Source organism: Felis catus, chromosome D3, assembly GCF_018350175.1.
Source record: "Felis catus isolate Fca126 chromosome D3, F.catus_Fca126_mat1.0, whole genome shotgun sequence".
NCBI lineage: Eukaryota > Metazoa > Chordata > Mammalia > Carnivora > Felidae > Felis > Felis catus.
In genome coordinates this window covers 23,596,640-23,623,996 of record NC_058379.1, presented here as the reverse complement: position 1 = coordinate 23,623,996, position 27,357 = coordinate 23,596,640, and the positions used below count along the sequence as shown (strand labels likewise).

At 43.0% G+C, this 27,357-nt stretch overlaps 1 protein-coding gene across 2 annotated transcripts in view; it reads left to right on the top strand.

Annotated features, from left to right (window-relative positions):
* The window catches only part of KREMEN1 (kringle containing transmembrane protein 1), a 75,204-nt gene that overhangs the window by 4,089 nt on the left and 43,758 nt on the right, over nucleotides 1-27,357 (top strand). For both annotated transcript variants that reach the window (XM_023241610.2, XM_023241611.2), the window contains exons 2-3: nucleotides 17,985-18,147; nucleotides 22,685-22,776. In XM_023241610.2, the coding sequence (XP_023097378.1) occupies nucleotides 17,985-18,147; nucleotides 22,685-22,776 (255 nt within the window). The remainder of the gene's footprint in view (nucleotides 1-17,984; nucleotides 18,148-22,684; nucleotides 22,777-27,357) is intronic.

Here is a 27,357-nt window from a genome sequence, read left to right as displayed (position 1 = left end):
AACAGGGGAGGGTCAGAGAAAGAGGGAGATGCAGGATCTGAAACAGGCTCCAGGCTCTGAGCTGTCAGCACAGAGCCCGACACGGGGCTCGAACCCACGGACCGCGAGATCATGACCTGAGCTGAAGTCAGACGCTTAACCGACTGAGCCACCCAGGTGCCCCTGTTTTTTTTTTCTTGAGAGAGAAAGAGCATGCATGAGCTGGGAAGAGGGAGAGAGAGAGAGAATCCCAAGCACGCTCCACACTTAGTGCAGAGCCTGATGCAGGGCGCAGTCCTACAACCCTGAGATCTTGACCTGAGCCGAAATCAAGAGTCAGATGTTCAACCAACTGAGCCACCCAGGTGCCCCAGCAGACATTTTTTGTAAAGGGCAGTAAATAATTTGGGCTTTATGGGCTCTGTACCGTCTCTGTTGCAATTACTCCACTCTGACTTTGTAGGGCAAAAGCAGCCAGAGACAAATATAAATGAATGGGCATGGCTATATTCTAATAAAACTTTAGGGACACTGAAATTTGAAAATTTCATGTAATTTTTATGTGTCACAAAATACTATTCATTTTTTTAAAAGGTTATTTGTTTATTTATTTTGGCGAGGGAGCGGGGAGAGAGAACATGTGCAGGAGCAGGTGAGTGACAGAGAGGGAAAGAGAATCTCGAGCAGGCGCGGCTTGAACTCACAAACCATGAGATCATGACCTGAGCCGGAATCAAGAGTCGGTCGCTTAACCGAGCCACCCAGGTGCCCCCAGAATATCGTTCTTTTGATTGTTCTCAATCACTTAAAATTTTAAAAACCATTCTTAGCTCATGGGCTATACAAAGTCAGGGAGTGGGCCAGATTGGGCCCAAGGCTATACTTGGCTAAGTCCTACTCAAGGTCCATGTGTATTGATTTTTTTCCAGTGTTCACTGGTCTGGAAAGGTGAAAAGGAGGCTTGATTTTGGTGAAAAAATGAACCATTTTCCTTTTACTATTAACTAATTTTAAGAGACATACAGTAGAAATGATTAAAATGGTAAATTTTATGTATATTTAACCACAATTTTTTTAAAAAGCTACATGAGGGAAAGTTCATGCACATACATTTGGATCTTTAATAATACTTTAAAAAATGCCTTAAGAAGAAATTCAGTATGGTTCAGTGTGTGCTACATACAGAAAATAGTGTCTGCCTTGGAACTGGCCCATGTTTGTTCAACTATGCAGATGTTGCTTGGAGCAAACGGTTGAGAGATCTGTTTCTCAGAGGAAAGCCCAGGCAGCAGGTGGCACCAGCCTGAGACACAGAAAAACAGCCAGGAAAAAAAAAAAAAAAAGGAGAAGAGGAAGAAGAAAACAAACTTCTATCACTTTCCTAAACAATTGAATTTTATTTTCATGGTTCTGTCCTCATTTTTAAAGTGGCCTTTAAAACACAACAATGTGCTTAGCATGGCTGATTATTTTGTTTTAATTAAAACATTTTTGAAAAACAAAGTGAAGCATTCAAACATACCAAGTTGATTGTGTTTGTACTGTGGAACAGTTAATGCAAAACACTTGAGAGAGGCCGGAAGTTTGGATCTGTAGCTTTTGCCGAAGTTTTTGCCTCCTGAATTAGGACAACAGAGGAGGAAATGAATGTGTCCCATAGAAAACTACCTATGGAGGTTTTGAGGTGAGATCTCCCCAAGCCCCCTGATGCCACTTGGCAAGTTGGTTTCTGGCTGGCTCACTGTGCGGGGCCCCTGAGTGGGGCAGAACAATGACTGACATTCCTTCCATATTCAGTTTGACCTTGAGAGTCCAGCTGGAACCCGGATGTGTTAGTCCAGGACGAGCAGCCCTAGTTCACTCTGTTTTTCCCTCTCTCTGTGGTCTTTAGTATTGTCTTCTCAAGATGACAGCGGCTTCTTCCCCAGACCTCACCTCTGAGACATTATCCTGGATTCCGACTGAACAGAGAAAGGAGAGAGGCCATTGTAGAAATGTCAGAAGGGTGTTCATACTTCTCAAAAATAGCCACTATATAGAAGTTTGCTTCTCCTCCTCCAAGGAAATCCCCTGCTCCCTACTCCTCCCACCCGCTTTTAATCTTCTTTCTAGGAAAACACCTTCCCTAGCCTGGACTTGGAACAGTTTTTTTGGTGTGTGTGTGTGTGTGTGTGTGTGTGTGTGTGTGTGTTATGATTTTATTTTTAAGTAACCTCTACACCCAACGTGGGGCTTGAACTTACAACCTTGAGATTCGAGTTGCAAGCTCCACCAACTGAGCCAGCCAGGCACCCTGGCCTTGTAAGTTTGAAGACAAATGAAGTTGGGTGCTGGGAAGCATCTCTCACAGACAAAAGATTTTAGGCCATCTGACATGCAAGGTTGCCTTTATTCCTCTCAATTATAACAGGACCTTCTAGGGGCTGCTCCTCTGCTAGGCCCAGCCTCCAGTTTCTCTTGCCACTGATTTAATCCTTGGCAAGTTGCCAAAGCATTAAACTTTTATTGTTCAATTTACCACAAGGGCGGGCCCTGCTTCTAGTGGGCTGGGGAGCCTGCAGCCGCTTCCAAACCCCAGTGTCACACCACATTAGCAACTTCAGACTTTGAGGGCGGGATTTCTTTCAGTTTGGTTAGATTCTTGGTTAGAACCAGAGCAGTATACTCACACTCAAAGTTTGAAAGCTAGGAAATAGTAAAAACTGCATAAGCAACTTTTAAAGACGATCCAAATGGTTGCAGCATCAGCATGTACAACTCACTCTGCGTGGTTTCTTCATGCCTTCCAAGCAGATAGGTTAAATGGCTGTCCGTGTTCCTTGGTGGCCTAAAGTTGCGTGAAAACATGGCGACCAAGCAGTCCTCTTCTACGATGGTAGCGATCCTTAACCAGTGCCATCACAGTATGTAAATTACTTGCTGCTGTTCAATCTATAAAAATTCATCTTCAAAGATGATTATTGGGCTGGTAAAAATATTTTTAATAATGACCACAGAAGCCATATTTGTTTTTCTTTGATGTTCTTCCGAAGACTCTTCTGGTTTTAATCAGATTGTTCCCACATAAAATACAGTGGAAATCTACAATAATAAAATCCCTATTCCTATGTCTATGGGGAAATAAACAGGATGGGGACTGTCCTTTTAAGGGGCTTTCCCCTTCCCTTTCCCCAGACTCAAAGCCTCTATTACTGGTGGGTGTTTTGGCATCAGTTAAGGGCCTTCAATCCTTCCCTCCCTCCATGTTTTGCTCTTTCATTAAAGTGTTTCTGTTGTCTAATTATATCCTTTCAATCAAATTAGAGACTGCAGCATCTGGTGAGGGCCGTAACTGCCGCCATCTGCACCTCGTATATACAGGCCTTTTCAGCTGAGAATCACTCAACTTCCAAATGGCAGGAAGAGATTTGGAAAAAGTTTAGTTGGAAGGGAGGTTAACTTAAAAGGAACGTCTTCAAAGGCTGTGTACGACGCCCTGCTTGCTGTGATGTGCGCACTGCCATGCAGAGCTTCATTGGCTTGGCTCACCAAAGATTCTTCTCTAGCACTTGTGGCAGATGAGGGGTTTTTGATTGTCTTAGCTGAAATGACTAGGCCTCTCATCCTTATTACGGGCTTGAGGGCATCCAGGGCAAGCTGAGAATTTTTCCCTTGAGAAGAATCTTTTGTTATGTGACCACTGGTTAATGGATATGACACTTTCTGTTTATTTGACCATTTCTTCTAATTCAGTGGTTTCAACTGGAGGAGATTTTGCCCCCAGGGGACATTTGGCAATATCTGGAAACATTTTTGATTGTCATAACTCAGGGTGGGGTGGGGTGGGGTGGGGTGGGGTGGGGTGGGGTGGGGTAGAGTATGCTACTGGCATCAAGCGGGTGGAAGCCAGGGATGCTGCTAAAATAAACACCCTACAATGCACGGGACGGCCCCGCCAATGAATTATTTGACTTCAAATGTTAATAGTGCTAAGGTTGAGAAACCCCATCCTAATTGTGTTATTCTTTTGTCCTTCCCTTCACTGTGGCCTGGGAGGAGGCAACTCTGATCAACATTTTGTTGATTACTCTTAAGAAAGTAGATTCTTGGGGCGCCTGGGTGGCTTGGTCGGTTAAGCGTCCGACTCCGGCTCTGGTCATGATCTCACAGTCCGTGATTTCAAGCCCCACGTCGGGCTCTGTGCTGACAGCTCAGAGCCTGGAGCCTGTTTCAGATTCTGTGTCTCCCTCTCTCTCTGCTCCTCCCCTGTTCATGCTCTGTCTCTCTCTGTCCCAAAAATAAATAAATGTTGAAAAAAAAATTAAAAAAAAAAAGAAAAAAAAAGAAAGTAGATTCTTCATTATCCATATCTGAGGTCCATATGCATTTCTGTGGACAGTGTTTTGGAAACCTAAATGGAGTAAGGTCATCTGAGATTCACCGTGTTTCTACTCTCTAGAGGAAGATCGCCAGATTAAATACAGGGCATTCAGTTAAATTTGAATGTCAGATAAACAATGAATAATTTCTTTTGCATAAATCTGTCTCATACAGTATTTGGGAATACTTACCTTAAAAAAGTACTTTGAGGGGCGCCTGGGTGGCGCAGTCGGTTGAGCGTCCGACTTCAGCCAGGTCACGATCTCGCAGTCCGTGAGTTCGAGCCCTGCGTCAGGCTCTGGGCTGATGGCTCAGAGCCTGGAGCCTGTTTCCGATTCTGTGTCTCCCTCTCTCTCTGCCCCTCCCCCGTTCATGCTCTGTCTCTCTCTGTCCCAAAAATAAATAAACGTTGAAAAAAAAATTAAAAAAAAAAAAAGTACTTTGATCAGTCGTTTATCTGCCATTCAAATTTAACTGGGCATCCTGTATTTTCATTTGCTGAATCTGGCAACCCTGCTATAGCTCTGTGAAACTTTATACCTTTGACTATGAAATCAATCTGTTGGTCACTGTCTACCCTTATTGCTGTGGCTGGCCTAGACATGACAGCTTCTGCTTGTGTTTGTTTATAAATTAGTGCTACACTGAGTCTTTCCTTCTGCCCAAAACTGTCTCCCTGGCTAGAGCTTCTGAAACTTGTCACTTGAATCATATTTTTACCTTGGGACCAACAAGTGCCTATCAAATGCCTACTGTTTGTATGCCCAGCATCTCTGACTAGGACTCAGGCCTGTGCCAATTCATAAAAGATGACCATTTTGTTGCTTTGGGTTTTATTTTAAAGATGTGCTCTAGGGCTGGGTGTTATATATAAGTGAGGAATCACTACTCCTGAAATCAATGTCACACTCTACGTTAACTAACTAGAATTTAAATAAAATTTTGGAAAAGAAAAAAAATAATAAAAAAGTTATGCTATAGGGACATGCTGTGGACCTGCTCGTTAGCTCCCCACTCAAGAACTCTTATTTGACCATCCCATATCAACCAAGGGAAGCTGAATAGCCCATAGCCTGGCTTCCATGGAGCGTTGGCTGCCCTCCAGGACTCCATTATAGGGGAACTTTCTTGCCATCTGAAATTAAAAATAGGGCACAGGCAATACTGATGAAACTTGTCCAGAAGCTGGATTATATCAGTTTGTTTTATCTCCTTTTATACTGATTGAGAGCTTCAGACAGTGTAAAATAGGGTTGGTCGAGAGATGGGGAGGCGAAGTGGATTTGTGCCAGGTGTCTCCTGCTTAAAGCAAACTCAGAATATAAAATGTATGTTTTCATTACAAAGGCGGTTGATTATTCCCTATTACATGGCTTCACCATAGAGTTCCTTTAAATAGCAGATTCCTCTGGCTTAAATAGCAAGTATTTGATTTTCAAGTACTTGATTTTACCTAAACTTTCCTGGAACTTCTCATATTCTCATAAGTCATCGCGAGGTAAGTCATGATTCCTCACCAACTTATGGTGAGGAAACCAGGGCACTCAATATGTCTGTAATGCATTTCCCCCCCAGGTCCCCCATATACCTGCTTCCCTTATTCAGCTAACATTCGCCAGTCATGTTCTGAGGGGTCTGTACTTGTTGCAGATACAAAGATGAGATGCACAAGAAACTCACGGGCTAGTGGAAGCGGGACCAGGTGCTTCTTAAGCAATTACAGTTCAAGGTGATAAAGTCTGACCAGGCTGTGGGACTTGTTTTAGAGCTCCCAGTTTCTATAGGAGTATAGTGCTATCTATTCTAGACATGACCTTTCAAATAGTGCTCCACCTTTTTATCTTGTTTTTGTTTCTTTTAAAGTTGATTTATAAGGCGCTAAGTTATTTTCCATCAGAGAACTGGATTTTGAATTTTAAAACATCTTAAGATTTAAAATATCTTAAGCATAAGTGAAAACTAGTCTAGCATGAGATTTCATTTCAAGATTGAAGTAGATCCATTTGTATTCAAAGATTAACTCAAGAGAGGTACACGATCACCAAAGCAATAGAATATGTGCTGGTAGTGTTGGCAGTAGAATCCATGGTTAATTCGTGGAGCTAAAGTTCTTCTGACGGTTGACTTCTGTCTGAATGAGTCCATTCTTTCACTGAGGGTTGGCTTCATCTCTCTGTGTATGTTATAGAGCTAGATTCTTTCTCAAAAACTATCTTTTGGTCTTCAATTTGATTATTGTATGCATTTTTAATATCCTAAATGATAAATACAAATTCCTTGAGCACTGTGTATTCATGGTGACTGTTCCTGGCAGAAACACAGTCCTTCAGAGTGGCAACCGTGGCACATTTTCCAGTGGGCCCTGCCTGGGTAGGAGTAGAGCATATTCAAGATGAGAGCCAGATGGGAAAAGAGTGGTACCCAACCAGCACTGCATTCTGGGTTGTTTTCCAAAGTTTTATACAACAAATAATAAGGACTCCCCTCTGAAGTGTTTTCCTGGGTCTTCTGAACTTGAACCTCTGGTCCTATGCTTATGGTAGGTTCAATTTTCTTGGAATAGTCTTTTAAACAATTAAATATTTCATCTGTTAATAAAGATGAAGAAACTGGAGATTCAAATAGAAGACCTCAAGCGCCCTTCCAAAAGTATAAATTCTTTAGTTAAAATAACTTCGAGAGGCATGACTTTTTCTTCCATTACTGTTTTTAAGGACACTGTTTCCTTGAATAAAAAGAAAGATCGAAAACATTTTTGAATAAAAAGCTACTGATAACTTTAAGAACATTAGAGTGATTTTTTTTAGAGTGATTACTTTTATGATAATTCCACTTTGGTCAAAAGTATAGCTTGTTCTGTGATCATTTCAACTGTTAATACATAGCCCAAGAACATGATCTGTGAATGTCGATCTTAATTTTAGATGACTGAATTTACAGCTGATTGAGTTTGTTTACAGCTCTTAAAAAGAAACTAAGGTAGATTAATTATAAAAACAACATGTGTTCAAGGTATCCTTTAACAAATTTTGATTATGGGAAATTGAGAACACATGCAAACATAGACGAATGTAAGGAAATCCCATATATCCATGTCCCGGCTTCAGTGAGTATCAACCATGGCCAGTATTATTTCATTTGTACTGCTTCGTCTCCCCAACTAGATTATTTTGTAACAAATCTCAGATATATCATCTCATCCATAAGTATTTCAGTAAGTATCTCCAAATGATAAGAACTCTTGGGGCACCTGGGTGGCTCAGTTGGTTAAGCATCTGACTTGGGCTCAGGTCATGATCTTGTGAGTTTGAGCCCCATGTCGGGCTCTGTGCTGACAGTTCAGAGCCTGGAGCCTGGAGCCTGCTTCGGATTCTGTGTCTCCCTCTCTTCTGCCCCTCCCCCACTCCCTCCCTCCCTCTCTCTCTCTCTCTCTCTCTCTCCTTCAAAACTAAATAAACATTGAAAAAAAAACCACACATAACTATTGACTTCAGCTCAGGTCATGATCTCTCTGTCAGGAGATCGAACCCGCATCAGATTCTCTCTCTCTCCTTTCTGTCTCTCAAATGAATGAATAAATAAATAAATAATTAAAATTCTTTTAAAAAACACAGTACCATTACCATCATCACACTTAGAAAAACTAACAATTCCTTAATATCATCAAATACCCTGTTGGTAATCAATGTTCCAATTCCCCTGGTTGTCTCTTGGGTTGTTTTACTGTTCAACTCAGGATCTAAGCATGGTACAGTTAGGTGATATGACAAGAGTTTCTATTAACCTATAGGATTCCCTCTTTCTCTTTTTTCCTTGTTATTTATTTATTGAAGATGTAGTTTTGTTTAAACAAAAAGGATGCTTAATGCTTAAGTACCTCTCTGATAGATTCAGGGCCCACATGGGAGTTGAATTTTGTTGTTGTTGTTGTTTTTGTTTTTTTTTTGTTTTTTTGTTTTTTTTTTTTTACCATAGAATTGTCACTTCCATTAGAGAAACGTGTAGAATTAGAGGGTCTGATTTATTTTATTTTTATAAGATTTTTAAACATTTTTAAAGATTTTATTTATTTATTTTTTATTAAATTTTTAAAAAATGTTTTATTTATTTTTTGAGAAAGAGAGAGAGAGAGAGAGAGAGGGAGAGAGAGGGAGATGCAGAATCCAAAGCAGGCTTTAGGCTCTGAGCTGTCAGCACAGAGCCCAGTGCAGGACTCGAACTCACAAAGTCGGATGCTTAACCAACCCAGGTGCCCCTGAAGATTTTATTTTTAAGTAACCTCCACACCCAATGTGGGACTCGAATTTACAACCCTGAGATCAAGAGTTGCATGCTCTCCTGACTGAGACAGCCAGGTGTCCCAGATTAAAAAATTTTGTTCATGGTTTTAGTTTATTTTTGAAAGAGAGAGAGAGAGTGTGTGTGTGTGTGTGTGTGTGTGTGTGTGTGTGTGTGTGTGTGTGAATGGGGGTGGGGCAGAGAGAGAGGGAGACACAGAATCTGAAGTAGGCTCCAGGCTCTGAGCTGTGGGCACAGAGCCTGACTTGGGGCTCGAACTCATAGACTGTGAGATCATGACCTGAACTGAAGTTAATGCTCAACCAACTGAGCCACCCAGGTGCCCAGGTGTCCCAGATTTAGAGAGTTTTAAGCTTGGAAGAGATTTTGAGCCATCAACACTCAAATCATCCCAGACTTTTGAACATCATCCCAGACTTTTGAACTTCATCATCCCAGACTTTTGAACTTCAGTTTCATTATGATAGTCTTGATATTTGAGTTTAGAGTGAAGGGCCATTGAGACTATCTGTCTCAAAACCCATTGTTTCACAGGTGAAGAAACAGAGGTCTCAAGTGTCCAGGTGATTTGCTCAAACCACATAGTGTCAGCTGTTTATCTGGTATGCTTTCCTCTTTATTCCAGTGATTTCCCATATGTACTATGTATACAGAAAATTATCCTGTCTCTAGTCTAGATCTGATAACCTACCTCCATGTGATCGTGGGAATCACTGCTCTTACCTCAGCCATGTCAGGGTAGGAAAATGTTGGAAATCACTGCCTTCCCACAGTCATGTGTCTCTTTACTCTTTACTTCAGGGTTCTGCACAGCTGAAATAAACATTCCTATAGCACTTCTGAGTGTGTGCAAAAATCCGTTTTTCCCAAGAGCATGCGCTTTGAAGATGTATCCACAAATTCCCACTGGATACCGATCTGTACCAGAAACCCAGCAGAGTAGGTGTATTGAGCAGACATTTGGCAACACTGTTGTATTGCTCTCTAAATGGGAGCTTTTTCTACCTCAGCCTTGTATTTCTAGAATTCTACCCACTTAACCAAATTTTAGAGATATCTTTAAAGGAACAGAAGATATTCCCATTGGAAAATGTTTTCTGCTGTCTTATTTTAAGACATAAAATAATCGAATTTAGTGTTTATTGACTCATGTTGATTCCAAACTCGGTCAAACTCAGCTGAATTCTTCCAACATAGGATCACTAGAGATGCTGAGTGGTCCTACATAGAACAGACATTTAACTTTGATGGATTAAAAGCAGTGACTCCCATAAATATCCTGGATAGAGATCCAACTAGTAATTTTACCAGAAAACTAGGAATATTCTGGACTCAGTATGAGAAAAAATTTTCTATTTCTCAATAGTATGGCTTCAGACAAATAGTGTAATTAGCAATTGACCTAGTTATAGAGCCTCATTGAGAACACAATCTTCAACTTTATTAAATCTCGTCAAAGAATAGAATGTCTTTTAGATTAACTGCTGTTTTCCTGCCTCTACCTCATATATGTCAAGTTTTAATTATTTTAAAAGAACATCTCATGGTTTTGAACATGAACTTTAAAAATGCTGTGCATATACAAGCTGGCAGAGTTCTGTTGGCTGGGACTTTGTTAACTTGGCATTTTCCTCGTTTATAATACATACAGATATTGAGTTATATGATTCATTAGAACATATAAATAAAGATGTGTTTCATCACACAATTGAAATTTTGATTAAGAAAAATCTATTTGTGGGGCACCTGGGTGCCTCAGTCAATTAAACTCTTGATTTTGGCTCAGGTCATGATCTCATAGTTCCCAAGATCAAGCCCTATGTCCAGGTCTGTGCTGACAGCATGGAGCTTGCTTGGGATTCTGTGTCTCTCCCTCTCTCTGTGCCTCTCCCCAGCTTGTGCTAATGCATTCTCTTTCTTTCTCTTCAAATAAACATTAAAAAAATCTATTTGCTATATTATACCTTTTTTTAAACTTTTTTTAAGTTTATTTATTTTGAGGGGGGGAAGGGGCAGAGAGAGAGGGAAGGAGAGAATCCCAAGCAGGCTTCTTGCTGTCAGCACAGAGCCCAATGTGGGGCTCAAACTCATGAATCATGAGATTGTGACCTAAGCTGAAGTCAAGAGTACGACGCTTAACCTACTGAGCCACCCAGGTGCCCCTTTTCTTACCTCTTATTCTTTTTTTTTTTTTTAATGTTTTATTTTTGAGAGAGACACAGATTGTGAGCAGGGGAGAGAGACAGAGACACAGACTCCAAAGTAGGCTCCAGACTCTGAGCCCAGAGCCCAGCACAGAGCCCAATGAGGGGCCTGAACCCATGAGCTGTGAGATCATGATCTAAGCCCAAGTTGGACGTGTAACCTCCTGAGCCACCCAGGTGCCCTATTTTTTTTTAATTAAAAAAAAAAGTTGTTCATTTTGTGAGGCACCTGGGTGGCTCAGTTGGTTAAGTGTCCAACTCTTGGTTTCAGCTCAGGTCATGATCTCACAGTTTGGTGGGGTTCAAGCCCCACATTGGGCTGTGTGCTAATAGCACAGAGCCTGCTTGGCATTCTCTCTCTCCTTCTCTCTCTCTCCCTCTCTCTGCCCCTCCCCTACTGTCTCTCTCAAAAAATAAATAAACATTAAAAAAACTTTTTTTTAATGTTTATTTTTTATTTATTTTGAGAGAGAGAGAGAGAGAGGTAGAGGACATGCACAAGTGGGAGAGGGGCAGAGAGAGAGGGGAAGAGAGAATCCCAAGCAGGTTCTGCACTGTCAGCACAGAGCCCAACACAGGGCTCAATATCATGACTGTGAGATCATGACCTGAACTTTTTATCTCTTATTCATTGAATGTTTGGATTCAACACAGGACTCACATCACATATATTTTCTATGCTGATGGCAACCTGATAACATTAAACAGAATTACAATAGGGTGATGTTCCTCTCATGTTATATTGCCTTGCATGGGTAATTAATATAGGTTGTTATTATTATTATTATTATTTTAAATAGACTTCATGCCCAGCATGGAGCCCAATGTGGGGTTTGAACTCAAACTGACATTAAGACCTGAGCTCAGGGCCCCCTGGGTTGCTCAGTCAGTTGAGCATCAGACTCTTGATTTTGGCTAAAGTCATGATCCCAGAGTCACATTCTAGCCTGCTTAAGATTCTCTCTCTCCCCCCTTCTGCCTCTCTCCCCCACCCATACTCTCTCTCTCTTTAAAAAAAAAAGACCTGAGCTGTGAGTTGAATGCTTAACCGACTCAGCCACCAGACATCCCTATAGATAATTATTTTTCTGGACCAGAATGAAATATGTGATCATCATGGTCTCAAATTTATAATAAAATTTGATTATTTAAAAAAACTTTATAATTATGTTGTAATAACTTATTGGATACCTACTGTGTGCTAGGCATTTTACTTGTACGTCCTCCAATTCTTCCAGTTGCCCTGAGCCCTAATCCCCCATTTTACAAGTGAGGAAACTGAGGCTCAAAGTGTTTAGCTGAGTGCCTGTAGCTTGTAAACCATAGGCTGAAGGCTGGCTTCAGACCCTAATGTATGATTTCCATACCATACCACATTGTTAATAGAAAGTTTCTGTGCAGAATGGTATTTGATTTAAACTATTTCATAACCCTTGAAATTAAATACTCAAGCCTATAAATTTCTGTGTGTGTGTGTGTGTGTGTGTGTGTGTGTGTGTGTGTGTGTATTCTGTAGATATCACTTATTTCAGGGTACTTAGAGTTAATGGAACTTGGGGCTGCATAGAAGGGCTTCAGGAATTCCATGAACACTTCTGAAATTGTCAATGTTGTATATGTAGTATTTGTCTATGGAGTGGGTCCCCATCTTTCAAGGATTCCCCAAGAGGTAGACTGAGAACTGTAATGTGGAAAATATTTTGGGGGGAGTATTTCTATGTCTTCTACAGCTCATGCCTGTCAATTATTGAAATCTCCGAGTACTTTTTACATATACCGTGTGAATATGTGAGATCCTATGGATTTTGAGGTATAAAAATCAAAGTTTAGAATGTATATGGCATCAGGTCTTCTCTTTTTGCCCAACACTTCAGAATTCCAGGCATAACAAACAATAGCTTTATGGGAGAAGGCTCCAGTTTGCTTTAATTAGCAATGAAGGAGTACTGAGCTCTCAACCAAACGTGGGGCCTTGCCCACAGATCTTACTATCACTTCATAGCATAGCAGGTCCTACAGAAAATAGCCAGTTGCCACAAAATCATTCGCTCAAGATTCTCAGCCAAGGATTTGATCATCCTAATGTGATTCCACTTATCTCAAGGAAATTTCAATAAAATTAGCATCTCCAATTTTTCAAATAAATGTCATATGCCATACTTTGGAGGATTTTGATGACAGGGGAAAAGATAAGGAATTAGCAACTTAGAAAAGTGGAATTAATGCTCTGGGTGCTTTGATGCCAGCCTTATGGAGGAAGTTTTCTGCTGTATTACTAAATTTCTGTCAGGCTTATGTTTCACATCAGGGCTATTTCCATTCAATCCCCAACACAAAATATTTGGAGTTTTCTGGTGGAGAGATCGAGTCAAACAGATGAATTCTGTGAGGTGATTGGGATCTAGCCAGAGAAGATGAGGAAATGAGGTTTCCTCTGTTCAGTTTGTTATTCCTTCCCTCTCAAATCACCTTCTTCCTTGACTTCTGAGACCCACACACTTTCTTAGCTTTTCTCCACCTCTCAGGCTGCACTTTCTCACTCATCAGCACCAGGCCCTCCTCTTTCCAAGCCTGAAATGTTGCAGGACCCCAGGGCTCAGCCCAAATATCTTCTGTCTCCACACACAGTAATCCTGTTCCCTCCACGCATCCATGCTGTTACTGCCCCATTTCTAGCCCCATCCTCGCTCGGCCTCTTTCCTCAGCTCCAGGCTCACTGAGCCATCTGCTTACTGTATATCTCCACCCAGACTCAACTGATCCACAGCCAAACCCTGGGTTCCACCCAAGGTACTCTGCCCTTCTTGGGTCCTCCCCATTGTAGGAAATGGCTTCTCCATTCAGGCCCCCATCCTTGGAGTTACACCCCACTCCTCTTTCTCTCAGACCCTGTATTCAAACCCCAGCAAATACCTTTGGCTTTGCCTTCAAAGTACATCCAGAATCTGGCCACTTCTTACCACCTTTCGGCTGCCAGCCTGTCTTTCTGCTGTAACCACCTGACTAATGTTTCCTGGCTGAGTTCCTACCTCTCCAAAGTTCTTCCCCCACCCAGCAGCTAGACAGTTGCATTAAAAGGTAAGTCAGATCATGTCATTTCTCTACTCAGAATCCTCCGCTGGCTTCCCCCCACACTTAGAACAAAGGCCAAAATCTGATTCATATAAGGCTCGAGACCTTGTGTGTCCTGGCCTTACCTGCCTGCTTTCCTCCTCTTCACTTCCCACCCACTCACCCTAATCCAGGTTAAAGGAGCTGCCTTTGAGTTCCCCATACCTGCCCGGCATGTCAGGGGCCTGCAGGGGTCTTCTCTTTGCTGTGCCCACCGTCAGTAATGATCTTCCCGCATTGTTTACATGGTTCTGTTTCCTCCTTTTGACCAATGCCTCCTCCACTCCAGGCCTTTTCTGGCCCAACCTCTCTAAGAGAGAACCCCCACCATTCGGTCTCCATCCCCTTACTCCATTTTTCCTTATAGCCCTCCTCACTACCTGATGTGAATTTGACTAGTTTTTCGTGAACATGGCTCCCCTGTGTGTGCACGGGTGTGCATGGGTGTGCACAGGCTCTGTGACTGCCCAATGTTCCCCAGTATAGCCCCAGTGCTGTGAACAGTGCCAGACACATAGTAAGTACTAAATAAGTATTTGTTGAATGGATTGATTAATGATATCCTAGACATGAGATCTCTCACCATTGTTCATTCCCTTTCACTGAGTGCATAAATATACCGCTGTGATATGCGTAAATGTCATGTGATATTTTATTTTTTATTGGCTTAAACCATTTCTTGCTTATCTAGCCAAAGCTTATATCAGTTTCAAGCAGTAGAAATTAAGGGAGGAGGGGTCCTCCTTCCTTACCCACTCTGATGTTCTGATGAAATCAAGATGTGATATCACCTTAATCCAGAATGCTCAAGTTTGTTCTTCTTGTTTTTTTTCCACAATTGATATGCACTGGGCAAATCTGGGGGGGGGGGGATCATAAAATGTGGTGCACTGCCTCAGTTACCCTAATGTAACTGAGAATAAGATTAGGTCTAGGAGAAACAGACTGAAGCAAACAAGCCTGCACTTTGTCATTCCTTCTCTCAGATGCCACCTCATCCCCATTCATGTGGACTGACAGATGTGGAGAGCTGCCACATTCTTTTGTGTTACAAATCAAGTCATCTGAGCCTCTGGGAACGCTGACCCCACCATCCTGCAGGTTGCTGTCTATTGCTAAGGCCTTCCAATGGTTGGCCTGCCTTTCTGGCTCCTAGGCCACTCCTCAACCACTTGTGGTAGGAGTAAAAGATGTATTAGCACATTGCAATTAAAATGCTAGCAATTGACAAAAGATTGGCTTGATGCTCTTGGAATCATCCAGTCTAGTGGTTCCCAAGCCAAATTACTTAACAGAAGCACCTAGGCAGCTTTTTAGAAATACAAGTTCCCAGGTCCCATTCTAACCCTGGGGTTAGGATAGGGTTTGATGTACACACACACACACACCCACACACCCTCTTTCCCTGTCTAGCAGATTATACATATTCCTAGTGATAATAAATGCTATGAAGCAAATGGACAAAGAGCAGAAAACAAGGAGTGGAGATGGGGGGGGACAGGTTTTCTGAGGTAACATTTAGTCTGCAGTGGGAGGTGTTAAGGGAAGAACATTTTGGGCAGGAAATAGCATGGTACGTTTACAGAATTAAAAGCAGACCAATGTGGCAGGAGCACAGCAAGTGACTAGAAGAGCTCGGAGTACAGTGAGAGGGAAGGCCTGGGGCCACACCACTGAGGCTTTGCAGGCAAGGATGAAGGGTTTGGGTTTTGTTTCCAGTGCTCACATTTTCCTGGGCACTTTGAGCACCTGTGCGGAGAATGGGTTGCAGGAATACAGAAGCGGAAGCTGCGAGTCCTGAACGAAGCTGTGCTGTCCTCTGATGGTGAAGGGCCTAAGGGGTGGCACCCCAGATGGAGAGGAGAGGGCACTTTCAGGGTGTATATTTAAGAAAGTCAACAGGATTTGGTGATGAATGGGAAGTGGGGTGAGGGGGAGGATACAGAAAACAAGGATGGCCTGAGGGGGCTCCAGTAGAGGCCTTGTAGGGGGTGGTTGAGTGCCCCAGTTGCCCCATCTTGTAAAGTAGGATATTGAGGGACCTCCCCAGAGGGTTGGTGGGGAGTTGATATTTGTAAAGCACTTAGAGCAGAGCTTGGCACACAGTAAAACACTATGTAAGCATTAGTGGTGCTGTGGATGACGGTGATTCGTCCAAGGTCGCACAGCTGGCCAACAGCAGGTCCAGGACAAGAAGCCAGGGCTTAGCCTCTCGGTTTAGTGTGTTTTATGCCACACTGAACTGCCTTCTTCAATTACCTTTGAACATTTGTTTTGTTTTTAATGTTTATTTATTTTTGAGAGAGAGAGCAGAAGCAGAGGAGGGGCAGAGAGAGAGGGAGAGAATCCAAAGCAGGCTCTGTGCTGTCAGTGCAAAGCCTGACACGGGGCTTGAATCCACCAACCATGGGATCATGACCTGAGCCAAAGTCGGACGCTCAACCAACTGAGTCACCTAGGCACCCCTACCTGATGAGTGGCCCTTACCGTAATATATGAATGTCATGCCAAACATGATAAATTGTTATGACGTTCTGTACGGCCTGGGATTCCAGGTTATTTTGGCTGTCCATAAAACCATGCTATTCCAGACAAGACACAGAGCCCAGATAGTAGGAGGAAGGGGGTACAGGCAGAGAGATGGTCTGTGGATAGATTTTAAATATAAAAAGAAGTATCTTCTAGGGGTGCCTGGGTGGCTCAGTCAGTTGAGTGTCCGACTTTGGCTCAGGTCATGATCTTGCAGTCTGTGCGTTCAAGTCCCATGTTGGGCTCTGTGCTGACAGCTCAGAGCCTGGAGCCTGCTTTGGATTCCGTGTTGCCCTCTCTCTCTGCCCCTCCCCTACTTGTGCTCTGTCTGTCTCTCTCTAAAAAAAATAAATAAACATTAAAAATAAAATAAAAAAGCGTCTTCTAGAATGTAGATGTGCTCATGTTGTTCACGTGCTTAGACTGAAGTAGGCGCATGCACTTCACCAGGAGGCAGCACTAAGAGCCCTTCATACCGGAAGTTATAGGTCAGTGCATGCCAGGGGAAGGAAAGAAAGACAGCTGAGAATGTCAGTGTAACTCCCCCAGATCGTCAGGTTCCTGGTGAGACATCTTCAAGAAGTGTTTGAAGTGCTTCTATCTGTCAGCTTCAACTAAATTAATTTTTAAAAATTGCTCTTTATACTGTGCCTTTCCCATGAATCTCTGTGAATTTAATGCATGCAATATGTGGGGGGAAATCCTATCAGCCTCAGTTCCCATCCCCCCAAAGTCTGAGAAGCAGATTTTAGAAGCACATTGTTGCACCTGCAAGGATTTTGTCATTTTATTAACTGGACCTGAGACGATGTTCAGTGTGTCTTGTAGGGAGGAATTTCAGAAAGAGGTGAGAGAAAAATGCCAACTTGGCCTCTGCTCGCTCCCTCCTGTTGACTGTTCTGTTGCATCTCTATCTCAAACAGCATGGGGAGGACTGTTCTTCATTACCAGGGAATGTGAGTCATTCCCAGACTTGTGTGATTGGGATTCCAAAGCGTTGCTGTATCCGATGGTCTTATTAAATCCAAGTGTCAGTGCAGCCTTTCAGACTGTAGGGGAGAGCTCAGTTACAGCTGGTGACCTGGTTCTAGTTACCACACAGAGACACTGGCGAGACCAGTGACCCCCTCCGAGCACCCAGAATTCCTTGTGATGGCCGTTGCCAACGGTTCCCAGATTTGGGGGTTTCCTGGTTCACTTCATGGCCTTCAATACATTTCACCTCGTGTTTATATCCTAGTTGGGATCTGTATACTTGAGGGGAAAAGTATCTGTAAAGTGTCTGTAGACAAGCTATTGCCAAGACTAGCCTAGCATTTGGAGGGGACTGCATTTCAGATTTACTCAGCCCTAGCGATGTTAACTTCATGGTGTCCAGGATCTAGCAAGACACTATCCATTTCCAGCTGGGTCCAAACAAAACAAATAAAACATCAACCAGAGAGGGAGGAAACTGTGGATGTTGCCAGAAAATTAGTTTGCTCTGTCTTTTCTTTCTCCTAGAATGTTTCACAGCCAATGGTGCAGATTATAGGGGAACGCAGAATTGGACGGCACTGCAAGGCGGGAAGCCATGCCTGTTCTGGAACGAGACTTTCCAGCATCCATACAACACTCTGAAATACCCCAATGGGGAGGGGGGCCTAGGCGAGCATAACTACTGCAGGTAAGATGGGGCCACAGAGTGCTTTAAAAAAAAAAATCTTTGGCCTTCTCTTCCAGTCCCTTCCCGCCTAGCTCACAGCTATGGAAAGCTTCTTTGTCTCCTTCTGGTTAACTCAGAAGGCCTTTCTTATTACTCTTTTAAAAATCCTCTTTTTGGGGCACCTGGGTGGCTCATTCGGTTGGGCATCTGACTTCAGCTCAGGTCGTGATGTCACAGGTTCGTGAGTTTGAGCCCCACATCAGGCTCGCTGCTGTCAGCCTGGCAGCGCAGAGCCCGCTTAGGATCCTCTGTCCTCCTCTCTCTGCCCCTCCCCCATTTCCACTCTCCCCAAAATAAATAAATACTAAAAAAAAAATCTTCCTCCCACACCTTGCATGTGTATATGCACACGTGCACGTGTGCATGTGCGTGCGCGCGCACACACACACACACACACACACACACACACATGCACACCACAGTCTACTACTCTTTTCAACCTCGGTTGCTTTGATACTGGTTTTCAGAGCTCTGCTTTCCCATCTGATTACTTACAGGTCTCTTGGGAAGGGATTTCTTAGTTGGCCCTACCACCAGTGGACAATACATAGATAGCCAAACTTCTTAAGCTGCTGTGAATGCGGTGGTCAGGCAGAGCACCGTGTGTGGCCCAAACCTCCTTCTGCTTCTGAGCAAAGGAAGCTGTCCTACATTATCCACCCTCTGCCAGCCCAGGATAACCTTGCTCCGGGAACAGCTATAGCCATCAGATCTGTGCTGTTTCCTTCCTTTCCATAGACTAAGGTGTTTCTTTGGTCTTAACCTTCTGTCTGACTCTGGCAGGGTCTCTTCACCTGAGATCCAAGGTGCTTCAAATGTGTACTTGCAGTTTTTTGCAGAGATGATCCATGACTTAGATCAGAATCTGGATCAGATTCTCAAAATTATCAGTGATCCCAAACAAGTTAAAAATCACTGATCTATAGGGACAAGAGTAAAGAAAGCAGAGCCCTATGTGGGGCTCAAACTCACAAACCGTGACATTATGATCCGAGCTGAAGTAGGACGCTTAACCTATTGAGCCACCCAGGCACCCCAAGAGCAAAGAAAGATTCTAAGCACTTTTGGTTACAACTGCATTTGAACGATTTATACTCAAGATCCTGATAATGTGACTCATGGTTCAACACTGTGTAGAATTTAGTTATTATTAGGACAGGTGCAAAGGCAGCCTCTTGAGCCATCAGGACAGGGGGACGTGATCACTGAGTGACTCTTTTAGCCACACACTGTGTCCCTGCTTCTACCAATATGTTGGAATCTCAACCATGGCACTGTCAACCCAGCTCAGCCGACATATTCACACCTGCATTGCATGGGCCACACTGTTTACCTTCTGCTCTCCCTACGTACCTTTGCTAACACTCCAGGACCCTTGTGGATGTCTTGACGTCTGAGGCCTGTCATCCTGGTCATGCCTGTGCCTTCAGGTCTTTCTTTCACCTCTGCTCTGATTTGTACCAACTGGCCATTTCCCTACAGTTGCTGTTGCATTATTTCTTAGTTGTTATTATAAAAATATTAAAAGCTCCCCCCCCCCACAAAATTCTCAGAACTACAGATACATGTTTAAGTAAAGCCCCTGTTTTACATCTCTCCCCTGAAATCCTCAGCAAGCCCCATCTCCCAGAGGTAACAATCTGTGGTACTTCGCATTTTGCTATCTATTGCATTTTATCATTAAAGTTCCATATGCTTATCAAGTCATTCTTTTACATTTTATTTTCAGAGTTCTACATATTCATTAGAATTTTTGCATAATTAAAAAAAAAATAACCCCACTCCATTTCTGGTTTATTTCCTTCCCTTGCTTTTGCTATTCATAGAAATAGTTGGGTTGGGTTGGGAAGAGTATTTAAGGGAAACCAGTGTTGGGGTTTTGTTGTTGTTGTTTTTACATTGTTACTTATACTCTCCTTCTGAAGTGTCTCTTGGGCTGCTGATTTATGCTGTTATTCTGTTGCTTTCTGTCAATATGTCTTCTCAGAAGAGGTCCTGGGTTTAAGTCTGACTTTAAGGTAAATTTTAAATTTCCAAAAAGGTTTGATTTATATGAAAAAAAAAAAAGAGTCTTTTGTCATAGATTAGCACCTGGCCCTACATAGGCTCCCAGAAGTGCACAGTAGTTATCCATCGTGAGAGTAAGGGGGGAACCACCCTCTTCCTGGCCCTGGCCAGCTGCAGCCTCTCCTTTGATTTGATGGAATGTACCAGACCTGAACTACCAGTTTTTACTTCAGAAGAAAGGAAGGCTCTGAAATGTTGATTATCATCACATCGGAGGGTCCAGGGCTTTTGTTTTAGCACTGCAGCGAAGTCCAGGATGAATTTGCTTATTCTTTATTAAGCTATTCTGATGCTTTTCAGAATGGTTTTTGACATTGATAATAAACAGTTGTTTTCAAAGGTCTCTACCAAATAGTACATCAAAGCTGGACACTGAATAGAGGGAGGAAGATGACAGTGAAATACTGTTTAAAGAAGGGCTTTGTACAAGTTCTCCTGCTTTGATTTCTCGGCTGATATCCGACACCATGTTTGTCTTGCGCTCCGGTGCCAGACCCGTCGCAGTTGAGATGTCTGCGAGATGGCGAGTGATGGGAATGCACTTCTCCAGGCTCGACGGCTCTGGATTAGAGGGGAAGCAGAGGGACCGGGAAGAGCAGAGTTGGCGCTGGCACCTGCCCTTGGGCACAGAAAATAAAAGGACCCTTTGTGCTTCAGGGCGGCTTATCTTCTGGACCACACAATAGGCTTATCCCTCTCAGGCCCGATTGGGGTGGCTCCTAAGCTCCTGGCTGCAGGGTCTCTATGCCCATTTCCGGCCTAACTGGAGTGTCAGGTTTCCAGTGTTCTGAGTTGCGAGAAAGGGAGCTCAGAAAGCAGTGGGGAGAAGGCAGGGCTTTTCTGCGTGCCTGGTAACCCTGTCATTTTGGGGTCTGTTTCAGCAGTGTAGCCCATATTGTCAGGGCATCCTTGACTTGAAAAGACCTTCGAGGGCATTTAGAAATGTGAAATAAAGCTTTTAAAAATATCACTGCTGTATCAGAAGTTGGTACCAGAATCACAGGATTGCATGTTCCGCCTGATGGCTTAGCTTTGTTCAGAATTTTCTGAGAAGTTAGTATCTTGAGGTAGGAAAAGGACCTGTTTCTATTCAACGTGTGTCGACTAGACTGATCCTGATGAAAGCTTGTCAGTGGAGTCTGTATTATGTGAATTTTATTTTACTGTTTAAAAAAATCACACAATCAGTGTTCATCGTGGAAGAAATAGGAAAATAAAGAGAATCAGAAAAGAAAAGGGATTAAAATTACTGATAGTCTCATTCTCCAGAGATACTTTCCAGGGTTTGATGTGTATCCTTTCTTGAAGCCATCTTCTCAAATAACGGGGTTGTGTTCCCAATCGTGTTTTAGAACTACCCTTTTAAAAAACCTAACAAGATGTGGATATGTCTTTATATCAATAGATGTGTCTCTACACTGCATTTAAAAAAAAAAATTTTTTTTAACATATATTTATTTTTGAGACAGAGAAAGACAGAGCATGAATGGGGGAGGGGCAGAGAGAGAGGGAGACACAGAATCCAAGCAGGCTCCAGGCTCAGAGCCATCAACCCAGAGCCTGACGCGGGGCTCGAACTCACGGACCGCAAGATCGTGACCCGAGTTGAAGTCGGACGCTCAACCGACTGAGCCACCCAGGCGCCCCTACACTGCATTTTTAATAGACACTCAGCATTCCCTTATATGGATATAACCTATTTATGTAACCAATCCTTAATAGTTGTTTCTGACTTTTTTTGTATTGTCAAAATGCTGTGGTGAACATCTTTGTAAGTGAAGATTTCCTTAAAATAAAGTACTAAAGGAGAAATTACCTGGCAAAGGGGCTTTGCATATTTTTAGGGCCTTTGCCTCTAATTACCAAATTGCCATCCTGACCATTTGGGTCTATTCACATTCTTATCCACAGTATTGAGCACACCTGTGCTCTCAACCATGGGAGTCACTGTGTTCACACTTAAGGTGCCAGTGCTGCTTGGCATGATTTGTTCTGTGGTCAGTGGTCCTGGTTACACTGTCGTGAATTTGTGTAAATATGAATCACCTTTGCTCATCACGCACACCACCCCCTGCCCCCAAACTCTAAAGTATATGTCAGAGTGCATAAGTTTGTTCTTGTAGTGTTACCATTTTTCTCTTCCTCTTCTTTTTCTTCTTCTTCTTCTTCTTCTTCTTTTTTTAAGTAATCTCTACGTCCAATGTGGGACTCAAACTCATGACCCTGAGACCAAGAGCCCCAAGCTCTACCAACCGAGCCAGCCAGGTGCCCCCCATTTTTCTCTTCTTCATAAGAGGCAGCACTGAGATGCACACCAATGATTAGAAATAACACAGAGGCTGACGCGTTCCTTTTTGGTAATACTGAAAAAGCAATGAGCCAGTTGACTTAACACGACAGAAATGTTACTCACATGTTCTTTCCCCGACAGAAACCCAGATGGAGATGTGAGCCCTTGGTGCTACGTGGCAGAGCACGAGGACGGCGTCTACTGGAAGTACTGTGAGATTCCTGCTTGCCAGAGTAAGCCCCTGACACACCAGCCGAGGGTTTCGGGACCCTGAGCAGCAAGGGTTCAGAGTGGAAGGTCACTGTCAGAGGACAGATCATTCAGGCAGGTGGATTTCATGAAGCAGATCAAAGGAGATGCCGTCCTGGGCTGAGGATTTTCACATCTCTTATTGGGGCTTTTCAGAAATTGAATGCCTGCTTCCCTCAGGACCCCAGTCCCTTGATGGATAAGCCCACCCAGAATTTCTACTTCTACTTAATTTCCTCATGCTGATTCGTTCATGAATAGAGTTGGCATGAGCTCAGTAGCAAGCCAAAGAGGAAAAAAGTACCTTATACTTTTGGGAATGAATTGTCTAGAATGAATGAAGAATCCCTTGATAGACAGTAAAACTAAGTTGTGACATTAGCTATTTGCATTTCACGCACTATCTCCCCTGAAGACTGGTATTCAGTAAGTATTTAATTGATACTCTCCAAAGCCAACATGGTAGTCCCTTTCCTCCTGTTAGCATAAAGATGTTCTGTTGTTATTTATGATAACCCATACCTCATTGCTCTCTACTGCTGAGAACCCAGTTTCTTCAGCATTTTACTCCATGGCCTGTTTTCTAGCTGCTTCATGTTCCTATATTCAGTGTTTATTATATGCAAGGTGCAAAGGCAGAAAGATACGCTAACCCTTGGGGAGTATGCGATGTGGCAGAGAATCTTAGGAAGATACTTGAAAACAAGGTAGAAAATATTGCAGGAAGGTTTAAAGTACAGAAACCAAAACTACAATGGCATTTTTTTATATGTATATTTTTTTAACGTTTATTTATTTTTGAGACAGAGAGAGACAGAGCATGAACGGGGGAGGGGCAGAGAGAGAGGGAGACACAGAATCAGAAGCAGGCTCCAGGCTCCGAGCCATCAGCACAGAGCCCGGCTCGGGGCTCGAACTCACGGACCGCGAGATCGTGACCTGAGCCGAAGTCGGAGGCTTAACCGACTGAGCCACCCAGGCGCCCCTACAATGGTTCTTTAAGGAGCTTCCTAATGTAGTGTTCTTGACAACTTTTTAAATAAGCCAACGAGGCAGGTTTTCTCAGTTCCTAGAGCTGAGGGAAAGGACAGCTTATTCATAATCATTCTACCCGGTTGTCTTTTCCATATTATTTACCCTCACTCCTGGCCCTGCCACCTTCCTCGCTCGTCAGGTCAGGAGGCTATGTGTGTACAGTGACATGGAGGTTCACATGGGACCTGGGACCTCTCACTCACGCCCACCACACCAGTCTGAATTCTGTTGCCTCACAGGGCAGGGGCATCCCCCGAACCAGCGCTGCAGGCCCCAGCTCTCAACTTCTAAAAGTTAAACTTCCGAATGGCACCACTGCCTGGCAGTGAGGCCCTGGCCTCCCTATCCTTCCAACCCGAGCATGCCTTGATTCAGTCCCAAAATCGAGAAAACAGTAAAGACCAGCAGAATGGGCTTTTGCTCAGTCTGTTTAATCAAATTTTTAAAATGAAAAACATCTCATTTGGCTCTAGTTATGTAAAGAAGAAAGGGGCAGGGGGAGAGGAAAGCAGATTTTCCTCGGTCCATTTGTTCTACACAAAGATAGTCTTTTAGTACCAGCCTATGTCATTCTCTCAGGAATGGCGAAGAGGGGATTTCAATCTGGCCGCTTTTATTTGGAAAGATAATCCTCAACTCGCATTTATAAAATATAGTTTGGGCCAACGGGAACCGACTCATGCGGTCACTGAAACTAAGTTTCAGAAGAGAGAATCACCGGAAAATGAAACAACCCGTCTAGTACCCCTCTAATTCCTAATATTTGCTGGATATGCCTCACTGTTCCAAAAAAGGAAAATCAAATATAATTTCCTTTCCTTATGGTCCTTTGGTAGCCCTGTCAAAGCTTCTAAAGTTGGCCTTGAAATGGTCTGGGCAGGGAGACATACAAAAGTTGGGAACGAGAGCTGGGGAGTACCTGGTTTGGGAGGTGGTGGGGGAGGGAACAGTGTCTGGCTTTGGTTCTTTGGAAAACCCTTCCATTCACCCTGTGGGCACCAGGGCTCCCCCAACTAGCTAAGCCTCAGACCTTGGACCTGGCAGAACATTATGCTTCGAATGTGTCTGATTAACATTGCTGAGAAAGACTTCTGGGCTGTTTGAAGCAAGAAACCTTGGTAATTGCCTACCGGACTCAACGGAGATACAGCCCGCCTATTTTAGGCCAGTTTTGCCCTATTTCTGGATGTGGAGTCATAATTTTCATGAATAACACTAACCCTCTGTGTGAAGCCCACTATTCACGATTAGTGTCGAATTTGTCATACAGGAAAAGGCCTGTGACATGATCAGATTCCTGGAAAGTTCATATCTGAATATAACAGACCCAGCAGGAGCTGGGGGAGTGGATGTTTAGGGACAAAGCAGAATGTGGTTGAATGGCGGGCCATTGTGTGGAGACCGGAATTCTGCCCGTCAGCGTGTTACGGACAGAGCTAAGAAAACAGGGAGGCAGAGATGAAGTATGATTCAAACAGGGGGCAAAGAGAAGCGTGAACTGTGTTTTTGACCTAAGGAGACTGGATCAGAATTTACCCCTTAAAAGGCGAACAACTCTGAGGTAATTGGATTTACTCTTCAAAGCACATCTACTGGTATGTTTCTCAGAAACCCCGAGTTCCTATTGCAGACAGAACAAATATAGATCGGCAAATTTCAGCATCATCAAGGTTACCATCCCTCTAGATCCCATCCTCTCCAACTCTGAGTGCTGTTGGTTTGGCTGTTGAGGGGGAAACCATTCGGCTTAATACCTGTTCTTTGCATATCTCTCTTTTGTTAAACCATCCTCCTCACCATTCTAATTCCCACTGATTTCATTGCTTCCGAGGGACACGCTTGAATGGACCTCAGCATGGCTTCTGATTTGTTCTATCTTACCTTTAGGTTCTTTATAAAAGTTTGGTATAGTTTTGTAAAAGTTATCTAGTTCTGAGGTGGAGGGAAATCTACAAATGGCATTTAAAGGCAAATTTCCTTCACAAAGCTGATTTGGGCTTTGAGAAACAACAGACATGATAAATTTACCTTCTCATCTCTGAGAGCTATTATTTGTTTGGTATAAAGCACTCACCTGACATTTACAAACTCAACTATAAATATTCATCTCTAAAATAGAGAAGTTTGAACACAGACTATTAGATTATATTAAGGAATCACTGTTAATTTTATTGGGTACAATACTGGCATGGTGGAGATATATATATAAATAATCTTTGAAGTCATTTTAATTATGGATACATACTAAAATATTTGTGGTTGAGGGGCACCTGGGTGGCTCAGTCGGTTAAGCATCTGACTTTGGCTCACGTCGTGATCTCACAGTTTGTGAGTTCGAGTCCCATGTCGGGTTCTGTGCTGACAGCTCAGAGCCCGGAGCCTGCTTCAGATTCTGTGTCTCCCTCTCTCTCTGACCCTCCCCTGCTCATGTTCTGTCTCTCTCCTTCAAAAATAAATAAACATTAAAAATTTTTTTTTTAATATTTGTGGTTGAAATGATAATGTATCTGGAATTTATTTTAAAATGATTTAGGGGTGCCTAGGTGGCTCAGTCAGTTGAGCGTCCGACTTCGGCTTGGGTCATGATCTAGCGGTCTGTGAGTTTGAGCCCTGCATCTGGCTCTGTGCTGACAGCTCAGAGCCTGGGGCCTGCTTCGGATTCTATGTCTCCCTCTCTCTGTGCCCCTCCCCCACTCATGCTGTCTCTCCTGTCTCTCTCTCTCTCTCTCTCTCTGTTAAAAATAAATAAACAGGGGCGCCTGGGTGGCTCAGTCGGTTAAGCGTCCGACTTCAGCTCAGGTCACAATCTCGCAGTCTGTGAGTTCGAGCCCCGTGTCGGGCTCTGTGCTGATGGCTTGGAGCCTGGAGCCTGCTTCTGATTCTGTGTCTCCCTCTCTCTCTGCCCCTCCCCCGTTCATGCTCTGTCTCTCTCTGTCTCAAAAATAAATAAACTTTAAAAAAAATTTTTTTTAATAAATAAATAAATAAATAAACATTAAAAAAAATTTTTTTTAATGATCTAGCCTCCCAAAGAATAAATAGGTCAGATGAGGGGAATAGATGAAACTAGAATGATTTTTTAAAAAGTGGATATTTGTTGATGCTGGATGACAATGGGCTTGTTAGTCTTTCCTGCTTTTGTGTATGTTTGAAAGTTTCATAAATCCTATTATCATATCTTAAAATGTTATAGTATTTTTTAAATGTTTATTTGTTTTGAGAGAGAGAGAGCAGGGGAGGGACAGAGAGAGAAGGAGAGAAAGAATCTCAAGCAGATTCCATGTTGAACGTGGAGCTCGATGCGGGACTCTATCTCATGACCATGAGATCATGACCTGAGCCAAAATCAAGAGTCGGATGTTTAACCAACTGAGCCACCTAGGTGTCCCAATTTTAGAATATTTTTTAAAGTATTTAAAAGTAAATATATAAATACAACATTCAAAGTATCTGGGTTCAAATGTGTAACATAATTAACCCAATTAACCTAAATTGTAATACTTTTGCACATAGCTCACAGGTATCTTAGT